The sequence below is a fragment of the Diadema antillarum genome, unplaced genomic scaffold, assembly GCF_040938485.1.
Source record: "Diadema antillarum isolate AM-2024a unplaced genomic scaffold, OU_Dant_1.0 scf00000131, whole genome shotgun sequence".
NCBI lineage: Eukaryota > Metazoa > Echinodermata > Echinoidea > Diadematoida > Diadematidae > Diadema > Diadema antillarum.
This window is the reverse complement of record NW_027271020.1, coordinates 2,774,195-2,796,196: the sequence shown is the minus strand read 5'-3', so window position 1 is coordinate 2,796,196 and position 22,002 is coordinate 2,774,195. Positions and strand designations below refer to the sequence as shown.

The 22,002-nt window shown below is 38.0% G+C and overlaps 1 protein-coding gene across 1 annotated transcript in view; it reads right to left on the bottom strand.

Moving 5' to 3' along the window:
• The window catches only part of LOC139720691 (ecotropic viral integration site 5 protein homolog), a 123,974-nt gene that overhangs the window by 3,535 nt on the left and 98,437 nt on the right, over nt 1-22,002 (bottom strand). The window contains exons 17-18 of the mRNA XM_071632046.1: nt 15,861-15,956; nt 15,276-15,371 (exon numbers count right to left, since the gene is read on the bottom strand). Of these exons, the coding sequence (XP_071488147.1) occupies nt 15,276-15,371; nt 15,861-15,956 (192 nt within the window). The remainder of the gene's footprint in view (nt 1-15,275; nt 15,372-15,860; nt 15,957-22,002) is intronic.

Sequence of the window (22,002 nt, the reverse complement as noted above, 5' to 3'; positions counted from 1 at the left end):
ATTTTACACTCTTTTGAAGTTCCTTTTGTTTCCTTCAAGTATCTAATTGAGTCTTCACGCCACTATAGGGGAAAATAAAGGAATGACAGTTATATATGTGACCCTGCACCTCAAAACAAACAAAAAGTCGCCAGACATGAATTTTTAGTTAAGACCATATTCTGAAAGAGCAGACTTTAAGCTTTAAAATGATGTATAGCTCAAATCAAATGGACTCTCCTAACCTATATAAATATTGGAAAGAAAGCACAAACTCAGGAAAAGTGTGAACTGCGAAAAGAGGCTCTGAAGTACAGTGTCTATTCAAGCGCTTGAATAATCTTTACCAAACCGTGCTGGCTGTGCGATGAATGGGACAAAAAACAGGAAGTAAACCACCAGAGTAACAACAATGAAGGGATTGTCAGATTAAACTGAAATTAAGCATGCCTCATTAACACATTCTGTCCACAATTAATACCAACTTTCAAAGCAGTAGCACTATCCTTTCAAAAGTTGTTAGAGTTGAAAGTGAAGATTGTGGACAAGGTTTTTCAGAAATGAAAAAGGGATTCTAAAGACAAACCTAATCACACTATTCTACCAAAAATGTTCGAGATAAACTGCTAAAAAAACACACTTTCCTGCCCGTTTTATGATACCAAATTTTAGCATAATGTAAAAGAAGACCCGCTCTTTCAGAAAATATGAAAAAGTAAAGTACGGCTAGGTTGACCCATTTCACTTATTTTCAGTCCTCACGTAAAATTAGTGTGTGCGACTTTATGTTCGTTTTGAGGTGCACAGTCACATATATGACATACATTGAGCACATGTTATGAGGAGACCTACACACTGGAATATGTGATACTTCCCATCCCGAAGCTCCAAGTTTGATGGGAATTTCACTTTTCACAATTCACACATGGCAAAATCAAGAAAAAAACAATAATCTGGAATGCACCTAAAACACTTTAAATCTGCAAACTGTGTAAAATATGCCTAAATGATGCCAGAGTGTGACCCTGGGCATTGTAGTGTGCAGACATACAATGTACTATCTCAAGTGACATCATAGGATTTACAACAAAGACCTCAATTTGTGTGTGCGTGTGTGTGTGTGTGTGTGTGTGTGTGTGTACGACTGTACATGTGTTCTTCACACCCATTGTACTAGGCAAATTATCACAAGGATTTAAAAAAAATCAAGATGAACTGATTTTTTGCATAGCAATGTGGATAGAATTAGCATCACATCCCATTGCAAAAGAAAATTTTTGAAAACTGTTATTGTTTAAAAACTGTGTAAATGGGACTTTTATTACTCAACCCGGAGATACATGCAGAAGAAGAAAAAATGCATTAGCTACAGGAAAACACATGCTCAGCATGCTTTATTATCTTAGCTGTAGAACAAAGTGAAAGTGTGGGGTCTGGTCATTGAACCTTGTAATTGCATCATTTCAGAGCTATTATATAAACCAAAGCTCACTTCCAGCTGTTTGTGAGGCATTTTTCTTTTCTTTTGTCTTTTACTGAATACCATATCATACTCTAGGATGAACTTATTTCGCTCATTTTGTTATGGTGTTTTTTGGGTTTCTTTATGTGGGGATGGTGTTTCCTTTGTTTTTCTTCCAGGGGATACCTTCTAAAAGTTTAAAGGGATGGTAAAGTTTTGCTTGAGACCTGGTTTCAGGTTTCTAACTATTTTAATGAGATAACGACAAACCTCTTTTATGAAATATGAAAGAGCAAGTAATTCCAAGAGGAATTCAACATTTATTTGATAAAATTGGTTATATGAAATGGCAGAGATATCCACAACAACGTGATTCTAATAAAAGGTGGGACCCACTTTTTATTAGGACTGCTTTCGTTTCACACTGTGTTTGGAATATCTAAGCCATTCTAAAACTGATTTTCACCAAATAAACTTTGAAATCCTCTTCATAGAATGGTACATGTATGCTCTGTAACATTTCAGGAGCGATTTCTTTGTATATGTATCTCACAAAACTTAAAAGCTCAATCCTCATCTCCTCGAATACTTTACCATCCCTTCAAAATAAATTCACTACACAATGCGAGTGCTCACATGTAAAATACATACGTGATGACACAATTGTAACTGTACGAAATTGTTGTTTACTGCAAAAGGCAAAGGAATCCTTGTTAAGTGTGAAAAGCTGGCATGTCAATGAACAGGCACACAATACGCCGTGTCTTTAAAAAAATAAACTCATCAGATATGAAAGAATACGTCATACATTTACTTCGCGGGGGTCATGAAGTTATCGTTTTGCAAGATTACACAGTTGACAAACGACTCACGGGAGATCAATATCACACAGTGAGGGTCGACCCCACTACATCTCCGGGTAAAACAAGAGGTGGGGTTGTTGGTTAATCAAGTGAGTGGCAGGTTCCATCGACCTCGCTTGGCCCGTTTCCCAGAGATACAAAGTTCTGCATGCGACACGTGATGGGATGGCGGATGAATGAGGTGCGACATTACGCCTTGGATGTCGTGGGTGGAGGGGGAGGTCACAAGTGAGGAGAGATACATGTGCCTCTGATGACATCACCAGTTTGGAGCAAGAAGGGCATGGTTTAGGTTTGCACCAACCTAGTCCGCAAAATTGTCGTCCTGCTGTGTAACCCAAGTGTACATGTACCTTGATCTGCTCTACCTTACTTGCCCAGATAGAACAAACGATAATTTTGATCTAGCTATAATTCTCTCTTGTGATTACAAGCCTCCCTTAAATCACAGTCTCTTCCACACTTCCTAATTCCTTCAGAAACAAACCCAAAATGGACAATGACCAATACCCTATTAAGACCTGTTTCTCCCATATGTGTCTTGACTAAAAAATTCCCAACTAGCCAGGCCCTTGTACAATTGTCAATGAAAATACAGATTTGCCACCGCTCAGATAATTTCACTCAAGTCTACCGCCATAAAATAAACTGCTGTACCACTAATCTATGTTCATTGCATGCAGTAATGACCCCAACACTGTCTCAATATGCCAAACACTGATAACACAGTGCAATTGAATTCTTTGCTCGAGAGGTTGCGCACTGAAACCCTGTTCTGAACATCAACAAATTTTACTGATACATGAGTGGTCAAACGTGATAAAGTACTGAAGATGGCTCCAACCTGTGGATTCCTACACCTTTTTGAAAGTTTGCCCAGAAATTAAATATTGTGAATTGTTCTGTCAGTCCACATATTTGTCCGATGTTTCTCTTATCATCGGACAGAGCAAACTTTGAATAATTGACTTTGCCTGCTGACCTAAGAAATATCCATCAATTTTTCTCAATGTCTAAAATACCTGTAGTGAAGGTGTTCTGTCTTCTTGCATCTATATGCCAGGTTTGACTAAAAACTGACTGATGTCTGCTATAGCTGCATTTTGGCACATATGAATAATTATGGATGGAAATTTGGGCATACAACACAATTACACTGTGATTTGATATGCTGATGAAAGAAAAACAAAAGAAAGGAATATCATAAGAACATCTGCAAGATTTCATTATAGCCTGTGTTCATCCTGGACACCTGGACCAGACTGACCACATTGGCCATTTAAACTGACCAGAAAGTTTGTTGATCTCAACTTTACATCCTTGGAAGGGTTTTCACTTGCTTTGTTTGTACATGTAGCTAGTAATGAGCGCAAAAAACACACACACACACACACACACACACACACACACACACACACACACAGAAAAAAAAAACCCAAAATAAAACAAAACAAAACAAGCAAGCAAACTCAGAATACAATCTGAATAGAATAGCACCGCAAGTATGCAAGGTTAGAACTACAAGCTGTTGCATAATGCAAGGAGGAGGAGGAGGCATACCAGCTTGATGTTAAACATAGATGGACGGTTGGAGGAAACGATCTTTAACTTCTTTCAAGGAAAAGTTCCACACTGCATTCAAGTTGGCCTTAACCCGTTGAGGACGGACTGATTTTGCTACAACGTGCATTTCCCAAAGACACATGCCCGAGTATACAACATACTCGGGACTTGTCCTCAATGGGTTAACATACAGAAAATAAAATTTGAAAAAAAAAAGAGAGTGGTGGGAGATTATTCATATTTGATCCTACTATCCAAAAGTGATGGAAGTTTATAATTACCTCCACCAAGGTGGCTATGTTTTTGTCTACGTCGATTTGTTTATTTGTTTGCAAAATAACTCAAAAAGCTGTGCATGGATTTGGATGAAACTTATAGGAAAAATTGATGATAGAAGAAACAGATGATTAAATTTGGTAGTGATTTGGGAATATCTATGAAATGTTGAAAGATTTGTTATCTTTTGGCAAAGAGGGTCAATGAACTTCTGATGAGCTCAAGCTGTGCACATTTGAGGTTTGCCTATGTGTGCACTAAAGCTTTTCTAGTTTGATACAATGTATGTTTTCATGAAAAACAGTGATATATACAATGAACTAGCAACCACAAATCTGCATGAGATGAAGTGATGATTCCCTAATTTCAGAAGTTTTTCAAATTTTGACCTGCACACAAAATTGTACAAAATTTCCATTTTCAAAAACATAAAATTGACAAAATTAACACATGTTTTGTGTGTGTGTGTGTGGTCTGGTCTTTACTGATAATGTGTTGAAAGAAGCCTGCAAAGTTTTTTGGTGTTTTTTTTTATCACGACTATCTGCTAATACATATGATCGGAATCGTACATGTATATAGGTCTAAACTATTATTTCAAATCCCCTTTTCTGCACACTTTTCAGAAGCATGACACTGACGCATCGAGATCAATGTGCAGCCCTAGGGATAAGCAGAAACAAGTTTATTGCTCTCTGAGCATCAACCACTTCATGTTATGTTAGAATAATAAGGGGGGGGGGGGGGGCAGGGAGAACAATCAGCACAATGCAATTACCAGAGGAAGTTAGGGGGGGGGGGGGGGGGCAGGGTGGGGGTGAGGCTTCCCAAGTCATGTGACCCCTTTTGGCAACATTGGGATCGTATGATTCCTGACGAACCCAAAGCGGTTTGGTCTCGCACCATGCCAGAGCAAACAAGATGTGGTCATCAACGAGGATAGATGTTGACTTGGTGGCTCATTCTCATTGGATTGCGCAATCCCCAGTCAAGGGAACCCAGCGGCCCATATTAAGTAACCCCTGGAAGCTGCCATGTATGACCTCGAGCGACCCTTGGCACTGGCGGGTGAGCTCAGGAGGAAAATAGGTGTAATCCAGGGTAGCCCTACAAACACTAGTCTTCAATCGCAGACCCTTGGTTTTTACTTTACCAATCCAGGAGAATGGGCATTGACAGGAAGAAGACGAAGAGGGAACAGCATTTATAGAGTGTCATTTATCTGTAGAAACATTTAAAGGCACCCAGCTCCCACAAGATTCTGTACTGCACACAGACTGAAATGCATAACATGACTGAAATTACACACGAAACAAAGTCCTTTAGTCATGTTATATCAAAATAAAAGCACTTTTGAGGGTGCTTTGGTACATTTTGCCACCAAGAACTCACATAGGGATAACAATTCATGCTAACAATTATTGTTAACAAAACCCACTGAAGACAAATCCTGAGAATACTCTGGCAGGTGTCCATGGGAAATGTGTGTTATGGCAAAATCAGTTCGTCTTAAATGAGTTAATGCTAACAATTAATGCTAACAATTAATGCTTACAATATCATCATTCCTCAAAATGTCTGTTTGACTGTTATACACACAAAAAGGTGAGATATCAAAACAAAGTTTTAGAACAGGAATGCAAACTTTTACACAGCACTGCATTATTCTGAGGGTAAAAAAAAAAGCATATTTTTGGTGGAAAAACAACATTTTTACCTTTCCTAGCATAGACAGGTGTAGTAGTACATAACAGACAACAAATGAATATTGCTTGTTTTTGATGAAACCTGTAGCTTCAATAGGCCATAGGCCTAAGATAACTTTGGTGGCAATCAACAAGTTAAGTTGATCTTACTTGTGATGGGGGGAGGGGGGGGGGGGGGGCAGCAAATATCATGATCCATTGAATGAGTTCAACAACTTCTTGCTGGAAAGCTTGATTATGATTTTGATATCCCCTCAGAGGATCTTGTCAGGTCACTACTCTTGATCATTGACCCCCCTCTGTAACATCCACTCATTGGAGGTGAAACATTTGAGGCACTACAGATAGCCATGTGACCACCACTACACTAGACACTATGCTACAGGTGTGTCATGCACCACCCATCCCCTCCCCCTCCCCCTCCCCCTCCCCTCCCATTACATTCGACTTCTGAACTTCATATCAGCAAACCATTGCACTTTGCATAAAATCTTATCACTATCCATGTATACTGTAGGGTCTATTAGTCAAAGAAAACAAAATAACACCAACTCACCCCAAATCATTTTCGGATTAAGGAACTTTTATGGTTTACAGAATTTGCGTGATTCAGAAATAGCGAACCTTTGGAACAACAAACCTAATTTCATTTTTGGATTAATAAACCTTTGGAGAATAATGAACATCACAAGAAAAAAAAAAAAAGGATGACTCCATCCACAGTGTGTAAGGCATATACAATATCTTGTGGTTATTCTCTACTTCCTGTGATTGTTGCTATACTGTAGTTGTGTGGTGGTGGTGGTGGAGGTGGTGGTGGTGTTAGTTAGTGGAGGTTTTGGGTACCGGTATACCTTTAACCTTGGAATACACAAAATCTTTATAAAAGAGAAACAGAAAAAAAAAGAAAGGTTCTGAGTCTTCATGTACAGATTGTAACCAAAATAATCCCCAAGGTATTGCAGACACTCAGATTTCACTCAGAAAGAATTTGACATTTATCTCTGGCGGACCAAATCTTAGGTTTCTTACAGGAAAAAAACAAAAACAAAAACATGTTGGAATACAAAGTAGATATTGCTCATTCCACTATTGTACGCTGCACCCGCAACCATGTTTAAGTTTATTTCAGGACTGAAAGTCTTCAATACACTCTGTTGTCTGTACATTTACAGTGGCTGAACCATCAATTCCTGACCAATGGCTTCATACTTGTGTAAATCTAAACCATCCAACACCAATTTTCTTTGGTAAGTCTTAAAACTATTTATCTAATTTTTTTTTTCTTTTATGGGAGAGGGAGTATAAATGAAATGTATATTCTAAAAGTTGTAAAAGGCAATTTTGGGGGTAACCAAAACTTTACTGGGTTTTCCAACAAAAAAACAACTGCATAATTATTATGGCTTTTTGACAGAGCAAAACAGAAGGAAGTACAAATGTATGTTGCTGTTGGATGTGGTGCATTGCTATTTCTGGATTACTGTACCTGGCCCCGTTGCAAGAAAGTTGCAATCAATTGCAAATAATTGCTAGTTTTGAAACAACCATTCTGATTGGCTCAGGGTCTGCCCTATTAAGAAGACATGCATGCAACAATGATTTTGATTGGCCAGTGACAATCAGTTGCAAGTTGCGTTTAAACGCAAAGTTTCTAGCAACGGGGCCCTGATGGGAGAGCCATCAATAGAGTCAGAGCAGAGCTCTGCTAATGAAGTGTAATACCTTTTCACACGGATCATGACAATGACCTAAGGATTCAGGAAGCCTTCACAGCTACAACCAATTAAAAAAAAAAATCATAAAAATGAAAACGTCACCGACTGGTATTCATAAAGAGTTAGAAGCTTGTCTTCAGTAGCTTCTACTTAACATTGCAAGTGGTCTCTGCAGAGAGGTTCAGTCACTTGTAGTGTGCTCTGAGGAGAAATTATAAATTCTGTGGTCATTTAATGGATATGTGTTGTCATCTTTATAAACAGATGGTTGGTGAAGAAGATTTGACTGTTTTACCGAATCTAATCCTGAATACTATAAAATGCAATATCAATAATCATGAACTTACAGAAGATCCTGAGTCATTGTTCTGGGTGAGGTTGTACATTATGTGCCAACAATCATTTTCCTACAACCTTGGCAACTGACAAAAACAAGAAATGGAGAGAAATGTAGACAATTTCATGGCCTAATATCCTTGTTTATTTAGTGCTATTTTTCCAAGGGTAGAAGCCAGTGAAGGTACATTGTAAAAGTGAATGATCTCACAGGTGTAAAATGGGAAAGGGTTAGTCTTCTTACAATCTGTCCTGTCTATTTTTTATCCTTCTATGGGTAGTATTTCTCTTTCTTCAGTTGGATTCAGGGTAGTGAAGGATATATCTGCAATGCAGAAGTTAGATTTCAGATTAAAACTTCAATGCAGTGTTGGTGGTGGGAAATCTTATGCAAATTTACTGTCACTTTTCCCCATGCTCCATCTCAGTGAGACAGAGAGAGAGAGAGAGAGATAGAGAGAGAGAGAGAAAGAGAAAGAAGTCTCTACAGTGGAATTTCAAGCAATAAATAGGTACATCATAGAGATAGACATTTTTTCATTTCAAGCATCTGGTGTTGTATCTAACATCATCTTATGAGCCAGCAAACTTTGCTACTGAAAGCTATACATTTTTATTTGTGTGTGGAAATTAACAAACATACAAACAAAAATGAACAAACACACAAGAAATGCATATGTTGGACTTAAATAAGTTGCTATTAAGTACTAAAGCATGGTGATGTAAGCAACACAACAGGACGGCACATGCAAAAGAATGCAACAATGAAATAAGATCGCTCCTGTAACTAGATATATCGCTACGGCTACTGATATGCCTCCGCCATAATGCATGGTTCTCCTAATAGGTCTATAGTACAATGTCTTGACAATGTGTGATGACAGTTTCACACAATTGGCAAAATATTAAAATGACAGGTTTGACACAAATGTGCTGAAAGTTCACTTTCCGAGAACTAGGTTCAATTGGATGAATGATTAAAATGTCAGAGTGCAGGTATTTGGGGAACTGATGATTTTTACTTGACTTTTGACCCTTTTATAAGTTTATGCATTGAGTAATTTTCAAGGTATTGAGAAAAAGTATAATTTCAGTATCAAATGGGAAAATAGCATTATCTAAACCTGGCCTTTGACCTTTGACCTCACAGTTCCAAAGAGAATCACTGTTAGGTTGAACATGCATAAATATGTAAGTTTCATGATGATACCTGGAGTTACTTTCGAGATATGGAGGAAAAAGTGCAATTTAGCACTTTCACTTGACCTTTTACCTTTTGACCTTTGACCTTTTGGCAAGAAACTTCCCCAAAAATATATATTGGGTAATACATGCCATACATCAAGTTTAAAAAAAAAAAACCTTCAGGCATATTGCATTTTAAGGAAAGTAGTAATATTTTGAGGAGTTGACCTTGACCTTTGACCCCCCTGACCTTTGACCCATGACCCCCAACTTCCCTAGATAATCACTGCCCATCGGTACAAGCATATATACTAAGTTCCATGAAGATACCTTGAACCATTTGCGAGATATGGAGAAAAACATGAAATTTCAATTTTTTTTTCTTCACAAAATAACCTATGACCTTTGACCTTTGACCCTGTGACCCTAAAATCCACACAAAGTATTATCCCCCAAGGATATACCCTCATACCAAGTTTGATGTAAAACCACCACACGGTTCTTGAGATATCGACAAAAACAAAACGGGACGGACGGACGTACGGACGGACGTACGGACGTACGGACGTACGGACGTACGGACGGACGGACGGACGGACGACCCGAAAACATAATGCCTCCGGCCACTTCGTTGCGGAGGCATAAAAAAAGTCTGTATGATTCAGACTACACAATCAATCGTCCGCTGGTCAGCCACTGTGTGCATGTTAAGGACATGGCATGACTGCCCCCAGAGCAGTGGTCAGCAAACTTTGGACAACAATAACAACGAATTTTGATGACCGATGGCCGATGACGACACAGGCAAACATGACAGAAATCAATTAAGAGTACTCCTCTTGCGTTCATGCCAGCTTTTTGATTACCCTATCTCTGGAGTGTTTGACCACTTGGCTACTAAACTGATCATGAAGAGGCAATTATGTTTACAAGACAGTTCAACAGTAAGTATGACTTTTCAGACCTTTAATTCACAAGCCTCATTTATCTTAGCTTCCCTGCCTATATGAAGATATTATGACAGTTGATATAAAGTTATAGTGGAATCTCCCAAATCACACCCTGTCAACTTATTTCAACAAAACAATGCATTCAAAATCAACAAATTATAAAAAAATCTTAGCTTGCATCAAAAGCGTTAATGATCACATCATTGGTATGACACCTACGTGTACAGTATAATAAGCTAATTTGTAAAGTTTCTGAAGAAGTCTACTTCAAAGACATTATCATTCATAAAAATTCCCACTTTCTAAAACTTTTCCACCACAAAAGAAACCAGAAAATCATGCAGAAATATATTCATAAAATCATGTCACATCAAAGTTTTCAAATAAGTACAATTGTATGTAGTGAGCATTTGAAATGGAGCTTGGAGCTTTAATTCTCCTACAGCGGTACATGGCTGATTGCACCACAAATGTATTAGACCATTCTCCCCCCACCCCCCCCCCCCCCTTCTGTCCAAGGCCACTGCAATCACTGAAACTTGCAAAAACAAAGAAATTTGGCAACAAATCATGAAGTAAACACCAGATACTGCCAGTGAGCAACATCTTCAGGGAACTCGTTATCGCTGCAAGACAAACAGTGATAAGATACGGGCACTCTACGAGTCCACGTGAATGCTGCCACACACTCAGTGGACTCAGATTCGGGTTCAGCAGAGTAAGGCGATTAACTTTACAAGTGTTTACAGCTGATCAGAGTTTTACGATCACGACTAGCTGCTGTGACACACTGTTCAACACATCCTGTGATTTCAGAGTATTCGCTTCTCATCACTAGTTCCCAGTAAACACCACTCCATAAATGTACATATGCAAAAATGATACTTGTCTAGCATGGCTAAAAAAAAGGAGAAAATGCTGGTACATGAATCAAACTTAATTCTTTCAAGAGCCTTGTCAGGAAGTTGAATGATTCAATCTACACGTACAAGTATCCTTGTGGAAGAAACATACAGCATCCCGGAATTCATGCAATTTGCATTCTGTTGTTAATTTCATTACCTACCTACATGTACTGTGACACACACAAACACAAGCTGGAAGGTTATCCAGCCTTCTATAAAGGTTTCACACTTGGGAAGAACTTGTGTTTGTAATCACGTTATGGAAGCCTGGAAGCCTGATATGTTTCTACACATCAAATACCGAACACATCTCCTTGTCAACCACCAACTGCAAATTAATGTGATTTATACAACAGCCGTGTCAAAAACTCCATGGTCTGTCAATAAAATATGCAGCTCTCGGTAAAGGCTAATTCTGCTCTCACCATGAGGTGAACCCACGGCGACATCTGAAATGTCTCTGGACAAGGTAAAAGCCTTTTTGCCTGAACACGGATACGTAACATGCTGTGAAAACACTTCTGGGCAGGTGCTTATCAAAGCAACATATTGTAAAGTCATTGAGAAAAATGAAACATTTGGAATCTTCTTGACAGTGCTTTTCCAAACATGAACACTACATTGATATCAAGTCTAGAAAAAGTTGGAGCATACTCTGCAATGACTTTCACCCATCAGCTAAATGACGGCTTAAACACATGCATGCCCACACCAAGGTTATTATAACAATTCCATCAACAAGTTCAACCACAATCATCACAGGTCGTACCAAATCAAATTTGGTCATAACACAGCCTATGATTAAAAGTGCAAGTAACCTTATGTGCATAATTATGAATGAACCTGATGGTTGTTAAAACGCTGAGCGAAATGACCTGGGAATTCTTAAAATGTTTTCTTGCTTGCCAAAAAAGGCAAGTTGGCAAATGAACAAACATCTAAAAGGGGAATTCCATTTTATGTTCAAATCAATGCTCACACTAAGAGTACTGTCAACCAAAAAAGTTATTTTCCATGAAATCCATCAAATCAAGAGAAAGTTATTGACTTGTGAAATTTCATACGATTTCAACATAAAATGACATCAGTCATGACTGCACATGCAAATCAAATAGTGACGATGAAGTACCACAGCCAGCTTATGATGCACAATTGCTGCTTTTTGAAGAAATTTTACCCAAATAAAAACAACTACTGAAGCATGTAGACATGTTTTATTCATTACATTTTTTCCCCACATAAATACAAATTTCTTTCACCCAAAAAAAAAAAATCATCAACAAATTCTAGAATGAAAAAAAAAAAATGTCCTTTTAGTGTGGACATAAACAATGAAGATGTACAACTAACTTCCAATTGAACGTATTTAAAGCTTACCAAACAAACACAAACTATCACTACATGATAAAAGAATTACTGTTTTATGAACATGGATAACATCGGGCACATTGAAGGACAAGTCCACCTTCATATACATATGGATTGAGTGAATGCAACAATATTAGTAGAACACATCAGTGAAAGTTTGGGGAAAATCCGACAATCCGTTCCAAAGTAATGAATTCTTAATGTATCTGCGCAGTCACTGCTGGATGATAAGACTACTACAGTGTATGATGTCACATGCGTACAACGATATACGGAAAATAAAAAGAGAATTTCACAAAACTTGTACTTTTTGAATAAAGTGCACATTTCTTTGACTTGTTACTGATGTATGTTAAGGGTAATATTATTCCCCCTGCCTTCTGAAAGAGAGAAGTTGAGTGTTGTTTTGTTATGCGAGAAAAGTGAAAATAAGTTGAATTTTCTTTATTCTTTCTTTAAATTGTTCTACACATGTGACATCACAAGCTATGGTAGTCTTCTCTTCCAGCCGTGACTGAGCAGAAACTTCACAAATTCATCACTTTTGAACGGACTGTCCGATTTTCCTCAAACTCTCACTGATGTGTTCTACTAATATTGCTGTATTTACTCAACCCACATGTCTATGAAGGTGAACTTGTCCTTTAATTCTGTCAATGTCAGCTTGTTCGATAAAGTTTTAGGGCTAAATACCAGCAAAGCCGCATGGATCGATTATCTTGTTGAAATCAATAAAAGTAATATAGAACTTTCTGCAGACTTTCATACACTGGCCGCTAATGCGGTTTGGCAGGGCAATGAATCCCTTATATGTTAATGCCAAACTTTTTCGAAGCTAAAATGGTGAACTACTCGTAAGAGGGCATGAATTTGTCGACAAACTTCTTAGATGACAAACAGCAAACACCTCCCTCCCCGCCTAAATGGTACACAGTCAAAATGAGTGGACTTGACATGAATCAAATGACCGAATTACTGTTTATTTGTCTTGAGATATTACAGTCCACTGACTGCACTGAATTATACCCCTGCTTTGAAACCACTTGGCAAGCAGTTTTGAGAATATGTCAATATTAAGTGGGATATGAGCAGTCGAGATTTCGTGGTGTTTCTTGGTACAGGACAATGTCGAAGACTGGACCTAATCTCAAGTTTCAATGGTACGTATTGAGTAGCCTACTGCCACATGCCAAAACAATTGCTAAAAAACACTACAAATTTTGCGAAATCACGTTTTGCTCTGACGCAAGGCACAAGTTTGCACACTTTTATCGACAGGCCACCTGAAAAGTACATGATGAGTATGTGACTGAGCGTCTATATCGAGTGAAGTTAGCCGACGTCCAAGAAGTGGTCTGAGACAGTTGACCTCCCCAGACATTCTAATCAGCTGAGGTCAATATTGACCTCCAGTGACCATTGTCTTGGCTAAACCATTTTTTCCTGAACTGCCAGCTGGCATCTCCGCACAGGTCAGGGAACTAATGGCAGTACAGCAATACAAGGTGCATCCAGATTTTAAACTGTAAGCTAAACAGTGGCAGAAATAACTCACATTCACATTTGATTGTTGGAAGGGACAATTGAGGATTTATTTCCTTGTCTGTGCTCAATATTTCAAGGTGGCATAATCATGCAAATTAACCGCAAAATGTTTGAAGTCAAGGAACTCTAACCAAGCTCAAATATGACTTTTCTTGTTTCCCTGGCTATAGTGACAAACAATTACAGCTGAAAAGACTGCAAGCTGAGACTAGCTTGCTGAAAATTGAGAAATTTGATACGTGTATATGTATTTGTTCACTACTCAACTTAAAGCTTGATAACTTAATGACCTACTGCCTAAATAAAATGTCTAGTTACACTTACAGATTTACAAATTTGTGGTCTTTTAAGAAGCATAGTGTTGCAATGTTATTTGGAAGAGACCGATTAATGCTTTAAATAGCAAATGATATATGCTCGACAGTAATTATACACAACCCTGTCGCTGCACAGCAAGTAGCGACAGGGCTGTACCACTCATGGTCATAACACCTGCCCACTCAGTACAATGGCACAGATATTGAATCAATTACATCATGTATGGTACATACCTTAGACCTACAGCTGTACATAAATTTTAATAAACTTGATCCTTTTAACTTGAACACATTGGTGTTACCGATATTGACAAACACAATTTACAACTTCCCAAAAATGAAGATTTATTGCTTTGTCTGCACACTGAAGATTATTTTCTCCGCACAATAACCACTAAGTAAAGGCTGAAGCATGGAGCTACAAACGAAGTTCGTTTGTAGCTCCATGGCTGAAGTGACCTAGAAGGGGTATCACTGCACTTCAAAAGGTCACACAATCGGCTGTGCTGCGGTGCAAGGTTTGTGTGACACTTTCAACAATCAACCCACGCTTGTTACGGAACACTTCCAGTCACGTCAAAATCGTTATTTTTAATTTGTGCAGCAATAGTCAGGCTTGACTGGTAGAGATTTAGATTTTGCTCCGTGGCTTGCTATGGATTATTACAGCACACTAAAATTCAAGCAGTCGATTTCATGCGAGAAAAACATCTAAACTTTGTGTTTAAATATAGAAATATTCCACAGTTTTGTAGCTGGGGGGGGGGGGGGGTGGAGGTGTCATGATGAGAATTGATGAGAATATACGGGTGCTTGTCAGACACCATGCTGTGTATGGCATCTAATCACGCTGGTTTGATGTGTGAACTTCACAACTGGCTTTGTTAAAACTTCTGGCAGTATGTGCTTGGAGATACAGTGGGTGGGACTGTCTTGAGCAAGCATAGAGTCTGAAGAATTTAATTAGATACCAAAATAATAAAACCATTGATTGGAGGCATTACCCGGCTATTGTGGCAATGAGTCAAAATACAGATACAGTGTAATTTGCCTGCTTCATGCAGGGTGTACTACTGAGGAAACTGTTTAATTTTGGACTCACCTCTCTCTTGAGCTCCACTATTCTATCCTTCAGCTCCTCAAACTTGTGGGTACCCTCGGCTTCAATCAGGGTGTTTTTGGTCATTAGCTCTTCATTCTGTCAGAGTCACAGGGGAGAAAACACATTCAATGAAGAAACTGTAATAATTCATTGCGCTTCTCCATATCTTAAAAAAACAAACAACAAACACATAGGCATAAAGAACAGCAACACCAATTCTACATGGTAAATTGAGAAATCACAGAAATTACCTTTAGAAATAAAATCTTCCAAAATCTAAAAGCCAGTTATATAGTCGTCATGCCTTGATCTCAATGAACAATTTTTCTCAATGAACAGGTAATCTTTAATAATAACTTGAATTGATGATTCCTGCATTTGTATCAGCCAGTTAAATTGGCAGATACCATTCATAACTGAGCATCTCATAATTGCTGTCACAGGTTCTGACAGGTTCTGACAGGGTATGACATCCTCAGATTACAGCAAGTCATTAAAATGCAGGACAGTGAACCTGATCAAGAAAGGCGAGAGGATGAGAAGAACCAGGGAAGGAAGGAAATGAATCTTGCCATCAAACCTCACCTTGATGCCAAGGTCGGCCACCCTCTGTCTCAGTTCAATCAGCTCCGCGTTTGCTTCTGCTTCTCGTAACCGGACATTTATCATCTCTTCTTTACTCTGGAGTAACAAAAAAAAGAGAGAAAAAAGAAAAAGGAAAAGTGGTTATTGATTATATCATTATGTACAGCTTTTTTTCCTCCTGTGTAGATCACACAACAGTTGAATTCCAAAGAAGTTGAAATATCAATGAATAAGGAGTTTGAAGCAGTGGTACAGGATGCCAAAGATATTAAAGAGTAACTTCTGTTTGTTCATATCATTATTTCAATAATTTGAAATTAAGCTGCATTGTCTGGCTACCCTGAGTTCTTGAGTCTGACCACAGACTGGTCATGTATGACACCACACATGGTCATATGCAATGCCCTTGAGTCTGATTCTGATCTGAGTTACATAATGTACATTGTGTGTGCTGCGTAATGTTATCGAAATAGATTCCTCAGCTGGTGGCAAGCAACATCCTTGAGTTCGATGCTGATTCATCAATATACCATGTTCTTGGACTTGACCTTTCCCTTAGTGTCAAACCATATCCATCATTTGAGCTTCCTTGCTTAGTTTAATGTCATGGAGGTTGACTTTTCAATTGGTCATATGCAACATTCCTGAGTTTGATTCCCAGAGATGGTAAAATGCAAATGCCCTTCAGTCTGCCAGGGACTTAGCAATACACAATCCCTGTGAGTCTGATCTCCAGATTGGTAAGTTCTGGAGTTTGACTACAGACTTTAATAGTCACTTGTAATGTTCTTGAGTTATGACTTCTGGATTGGTTGCATACAGTGAACTTCGTCTCTTGGATTGGTCACATGCAATGACCTTGAGTAATAAAACTTGGATTGGTCACATGCAATGACCTTGAGTAATGACTTATGGATTGCTCTCATGCAATGTTCTTAATACAAACTGTATGACTACGGCATTAGTCACATGTAAAGCTCTTCAGTTTGACTCCTGGATTGGTCACATGCAATTTTCCTCAGTTTGACTCCTGGATTGGCCACATGTAATGACCTCAAGTCTGACCCCCTGGATTGGTCACAGGCAATGTTAATGGGTGAATCTATAGTGGATAGCATGATGGGCTGAAATCCCACTCTCGTAAAGTTGCAATCTCTGGGTATTTTATGGTACAACGTACAGAAACAGGTCTCAATATTTAAAGCAATCTACAATGGCACCCTAGAAACTACTTCAGTCTCCTACATTGCAGAAAAGCAACAGCAAATCATATTACGAGCAATCCGACTGTTATTGTATTATCCCGCTGAAGACTTGCAAAAAGTATACTTGGGCAGGCGTATATTGGAAATGTGTGTAATAGTAAAATCAACCATCAGTGGGTTAATGCTTGTAACTTGTATGTTCAGTACAATGGACTACATTCAGTCTATGAATGTCACTGTGTATTACGAAACAGGACCTGGGACAAGTCACGGTCTAATTGGACCTATTCAGGTTTGGGATTATCAGTTTGTGCTATACATTATGACACCCATACATTAGTTTAATTCATCAGGATTTCTACGACCTGTTATGGCAGGATGGGGGGGGGGGGGGGGGCATGGGTTGATCTTTCCTCTTCATGTTTGAATTTCAAATTATCAGTGAAGGCCAGTCTTACTGTATGTACGACATTATGCATTTCGACATCTATGCAGGAAACTGGCATAGTATGAATTGTATATTACAGAGTGTACCTGTATTCCAGATTTAATCTATTCCAGTTAACTATTCCAGTAACTATTAAATCACTTGCAAGGCTCCAAATGCACAAGGACCATGTGGAGATGTACAGATTGTACCTTACTTGAAATGAATGTATATTAACCTTGGTAGTCATTACACCAATCATACTATCAATTAACATCAAACAAACAATTCTTGACCGAGATAGAACTAAGCAAACTGCTGGCGATGTAATGACAAAGCGAGCAAGTGCACATATCAGCATCATTTGATAAGTCCCCCTTGAACTCAAGTATCTTATCTTCCCATTTATAAACATTCAATTATCCAATTTGGAGGAGATTACTGGCATACACATTAAAAGTGATGAACGATTTCTCTAAGCAACCATCTACAAGCCATCACAATTATCTTGGTGCCATCAGGAGCAAACTTAAAACTATTTTGAGCTTAAGCTGTTGGGTCATTGCAAGTCAATTGTCCATTTTTTCTTTTTGATTGACATCTGCTATCAAATCATAATCCAAAATTGACCTAGACAAGATATGAAAATAGGAGGCTTAATATGCTGTCCCTTGTCACTTTGCTGTACAGGATTTTAAGTGTCATCTTAATAATGCTAAGTGCAACCCAGTTTGTTCAAAGACTCTTAGGCCTATGGATGTAGACATGTACATCAAACACTAGATATCTGGCATAAGGTTGTAGTAGTTGTATCTCTCTCTCTCTCTCTCTCTCTCTCCATATCTTTATTCATTTACACCTGATTTCATTTTGTCCAAACATGTGCATAACAAAATATTCGTTGAACACATTCAGATGTTCATATCTTATGTAACTCAATTTTATTTTCACGTCATTGTAAAATTTGGGAAATTAATTTTCTTTCAAAACCTTGATTGGCTCTCTTCAAAGTCAAAACCAATTTCAAAGTATTCCTTAAAGCATTAAAACTATGAAGACAGACTAAAGGAGAGAAGATAGGGATAATCTTAAACAAATTTGGTAGGATTGGTACCAGACTTTCCTGCAAAGTTCAACAACTTTTATACAAAGCATGTTTTGTGTCTTATGCTAAATACCAAGTTCTGTGTAATTGTTGGTCTTCGGCCATCAACTTGGATATGAACATGACCGTTTTTAAATCTAACCAAGCTAGTTATCAACCCGGGGAGGACGAGCTGATTTTGCTATAACACATATTTCCCACAGAGACCAGTCCGAGCATACTCGGGACTACTCTTCAACAGCTTAAAAAGAGCGGAAGAGCAGAGCTCAAACTTAATTTTCTCCCAGCCTGAAGCTGAGACTATTCAAGACCAGAGAACGATCACGCAACTCTGCACACAGACAGAGCCAATAGCATCATTCTTAGGGTTTTTCTCTTCTGCATAGATACAGGTATCTCAAGCCACACAATGTTGGCCTTGGCATCCATTCCAGAGATAGGAAATGTGACCAAAAAAAGACCAAAAGATAGAATAAAAAAGGAGAAAAAGATAAAAGAAGAAAAACACTATACAAGTAAATAGGCTGGTTTCAATTTACCCAAGGAGCCATAAAGTTCGTTGCTAAAGCATGGAAGTTTCAAGATCTACATGTATCAAGGTTTACATTCTCGTCAGCACACTGTAAAACGAGAAATGTTCGCATGCATTTTAATTTCGCGAATTTCGCTAGAGCAAAGATTCGCAAAATCAAAATGCAAGTGAAAGTTCTTGTCTACACTATACGCATTGAATGTTATGGGCAACTCGCGAAAATTTCATGCCGCGAAAATATTTTGTTATACAGTATCTACCAAAGCAAGAAACTCTTGACTACTGAAATGCAAAATTTAAGGTACAACACTGTGATTCAATGCATTAAAAAACAAACAAACAAACATTCAATCGTCAGAAACAGTATGAATTCAGAACGAACTGCTTCAGGACATCTAAATTAACAACAACCCCCCCCCCTCCCCCCCCCCCAAAAAAAAAAAAAAAATCATAATAAAATAAATCTATCACTGCTAATTTTGATGACATTTTAAACCCTAACCCTTTCTCTGTACAAGTACTTGAAAGATTGTGGAAAGTTGTTCTTGTAGGGTTAATGACTGTGTTCTGTTTTGCATTTGTTTTTTAAGTCCACAAGCAGCACGCATATCAATCTCGTGCTGTTCCTCTTTTTTTCTTTTTTTCAAGCCTGATTCAAGGATGAAAATTCTGTGTCGTCTGCTAACTGCATTGCAAACTACGATGATGTGACTCAATATGTAATAAAGATAATAATAATAATAAAAAGGGAGAACAAATATATCATCAAATCACCAATGCTTCAAAAAGAAATAATCATTTAAGCAATTTCACTTTGGTACAGTTGAGATAGGCTTTTAAAAGTGGGTAACAAAAGAAAACTAAACATGATAAGCATATGAGGAAACATTTCAGAGCAAAGGTTCTTTCATTTGTATGGTAGTAAAGCATTATTATGCCTAGCAAATTTACAATGATATCTATCACATGACTTTAGAACATGTTTAGAAGTAAAACTGACTGGAATGGGAAATTTGATATTAGCCTTAAATGGAGAAAAAAAATACTAAATAAAATCAGAATGGTCAAATGCATTACTCAAGTTCTGATTAACTTTCCCAACTGACACATCTGTGTAAGCCTGAAGAATTAAGACATTAAAAAAAAGTGATCAACCAATTATTTCATACATTTTAGTTGAAAGTCAAAATATTTTCAGAGTTATACTACTTTATGTATCACCTTGTAAGAAGATTATAGAGCAATGCACATTTATTTGACACCTGCCTCAGATATTGCTAATGAGGCGTGTGATGACTGTATCTAGAAATGAGTCTTCTTTGATCATGTGTTCAGGAAAATAAATCTGTGCTGTAATCAATCACCAGTTCATTACAAGAGAATGGAGAAGAAGAAGAAGAAGAAGAAGAAGAAGAAGAAGAAGAAGAAGAAGAAGAAGAAGAAGAAGAAGAAGAAGAAGAAGAAGAAGAAGAAGAAGAATGGCAAAATGGCAAATGGCAAAATCCCTATCATCAGAGAGGTCATAACTCAAGAAGGCATTGAGACCTATTCTGCAAAGCATGTTTTGCCCAAATTTCCAAATACCGGCATTTTTTGCTGAGAAGTTCAAACGATTACTTTCCAGATACCCCAAACTTTCCAAGAACTATATAAGTACATGTAATATAAAAAGCAAGTAAATAAAAAAATCCCCTTCTCTAATCAATTTTGTAAAAATTAATCCAAAAAAAAAAATCATATTCTCTGATCAATAATGCCGACCATTTGAGCCATCTGCAAGGGATTAATTTGTCGGCTTGTGATCAGTCATTAACCCGTTGAGGACGGTGTGATTTTGCTACACCTAGAATTTCCCACAGACACCTGCCCGAGTATACTCTGGACTTGTCCTCAACAGGTTAAAAAAAGAAGGAAAAAAAAAAGGTGGAAATGACAGCTTATGGCGTTCAACAGGCCTTACGCAGAGTCAGAGGGTCTTACAGTCATTAGCACTATCTTATTTGCCAATCTCTTAACCTTTGGTTACGACATTAATGAAGTCTTACAGAGTCAGCTCACTCTGATAGTACTCTTTCTATCATCCCTCCCCCTTCTTTGTTTAAAAAAACGTGAGATGTAGACATAATCCACTCATTGAGTATGATCTAGGGTTCAGTGCTTGGCAAATAAAACAATGATAAGTTGGTTTTGTTTGGTCTGTTCTCTAGCAGGCTTGGGGCGTCTTTCAAAGACCCTGGTAAAATAAGATGGGTAGTTTGGCGTGTGTGCACATAATATGGACAATAAACTCCCTTTCTTATATAACACAACATGTTACATAAAACCACATCATGTCACTTTTGACAACAACAACTCTTGTTGGTTTTATGCATATAATACACCCCTGGCCTGCAGTTATACACCAAGCTCTATCGACTAATTTAGAATGGACCAACAGATCTGGGAAGATTGTAGAAAAAAACAACAACAAATAAATCAAGAGTATTACCATCTGCTGTTATGTACTATTTTCACAAGTGTTTGAGGAGGTAATGCTGACCAGGTGTTTGAAAAGGTGCTCTCACAAATGATATATATCTTGATGTGTCCCCATTCACTTCCTTTGTTCTGTCACCTGTCATCTCGGTAATCATTTGACAATATGGAGTAGCACATGAGTAGCAAAATTTCACTCCGTTATGAAGTTAGAACGACCATGGGAAAACTAGTCAAATGAGAGCAAACAGAATGTGAACATGTTCAAACTATTTAAAAAAGTCATATAGAGTCTACAGTTATAATTTTCTTGTTCCAGATTTCTGTCTTCACAACAAATCTACATGTAGATGTAATCTATCACAGAACAAAATCACAGAACCCTTTTTTTTTGGGGG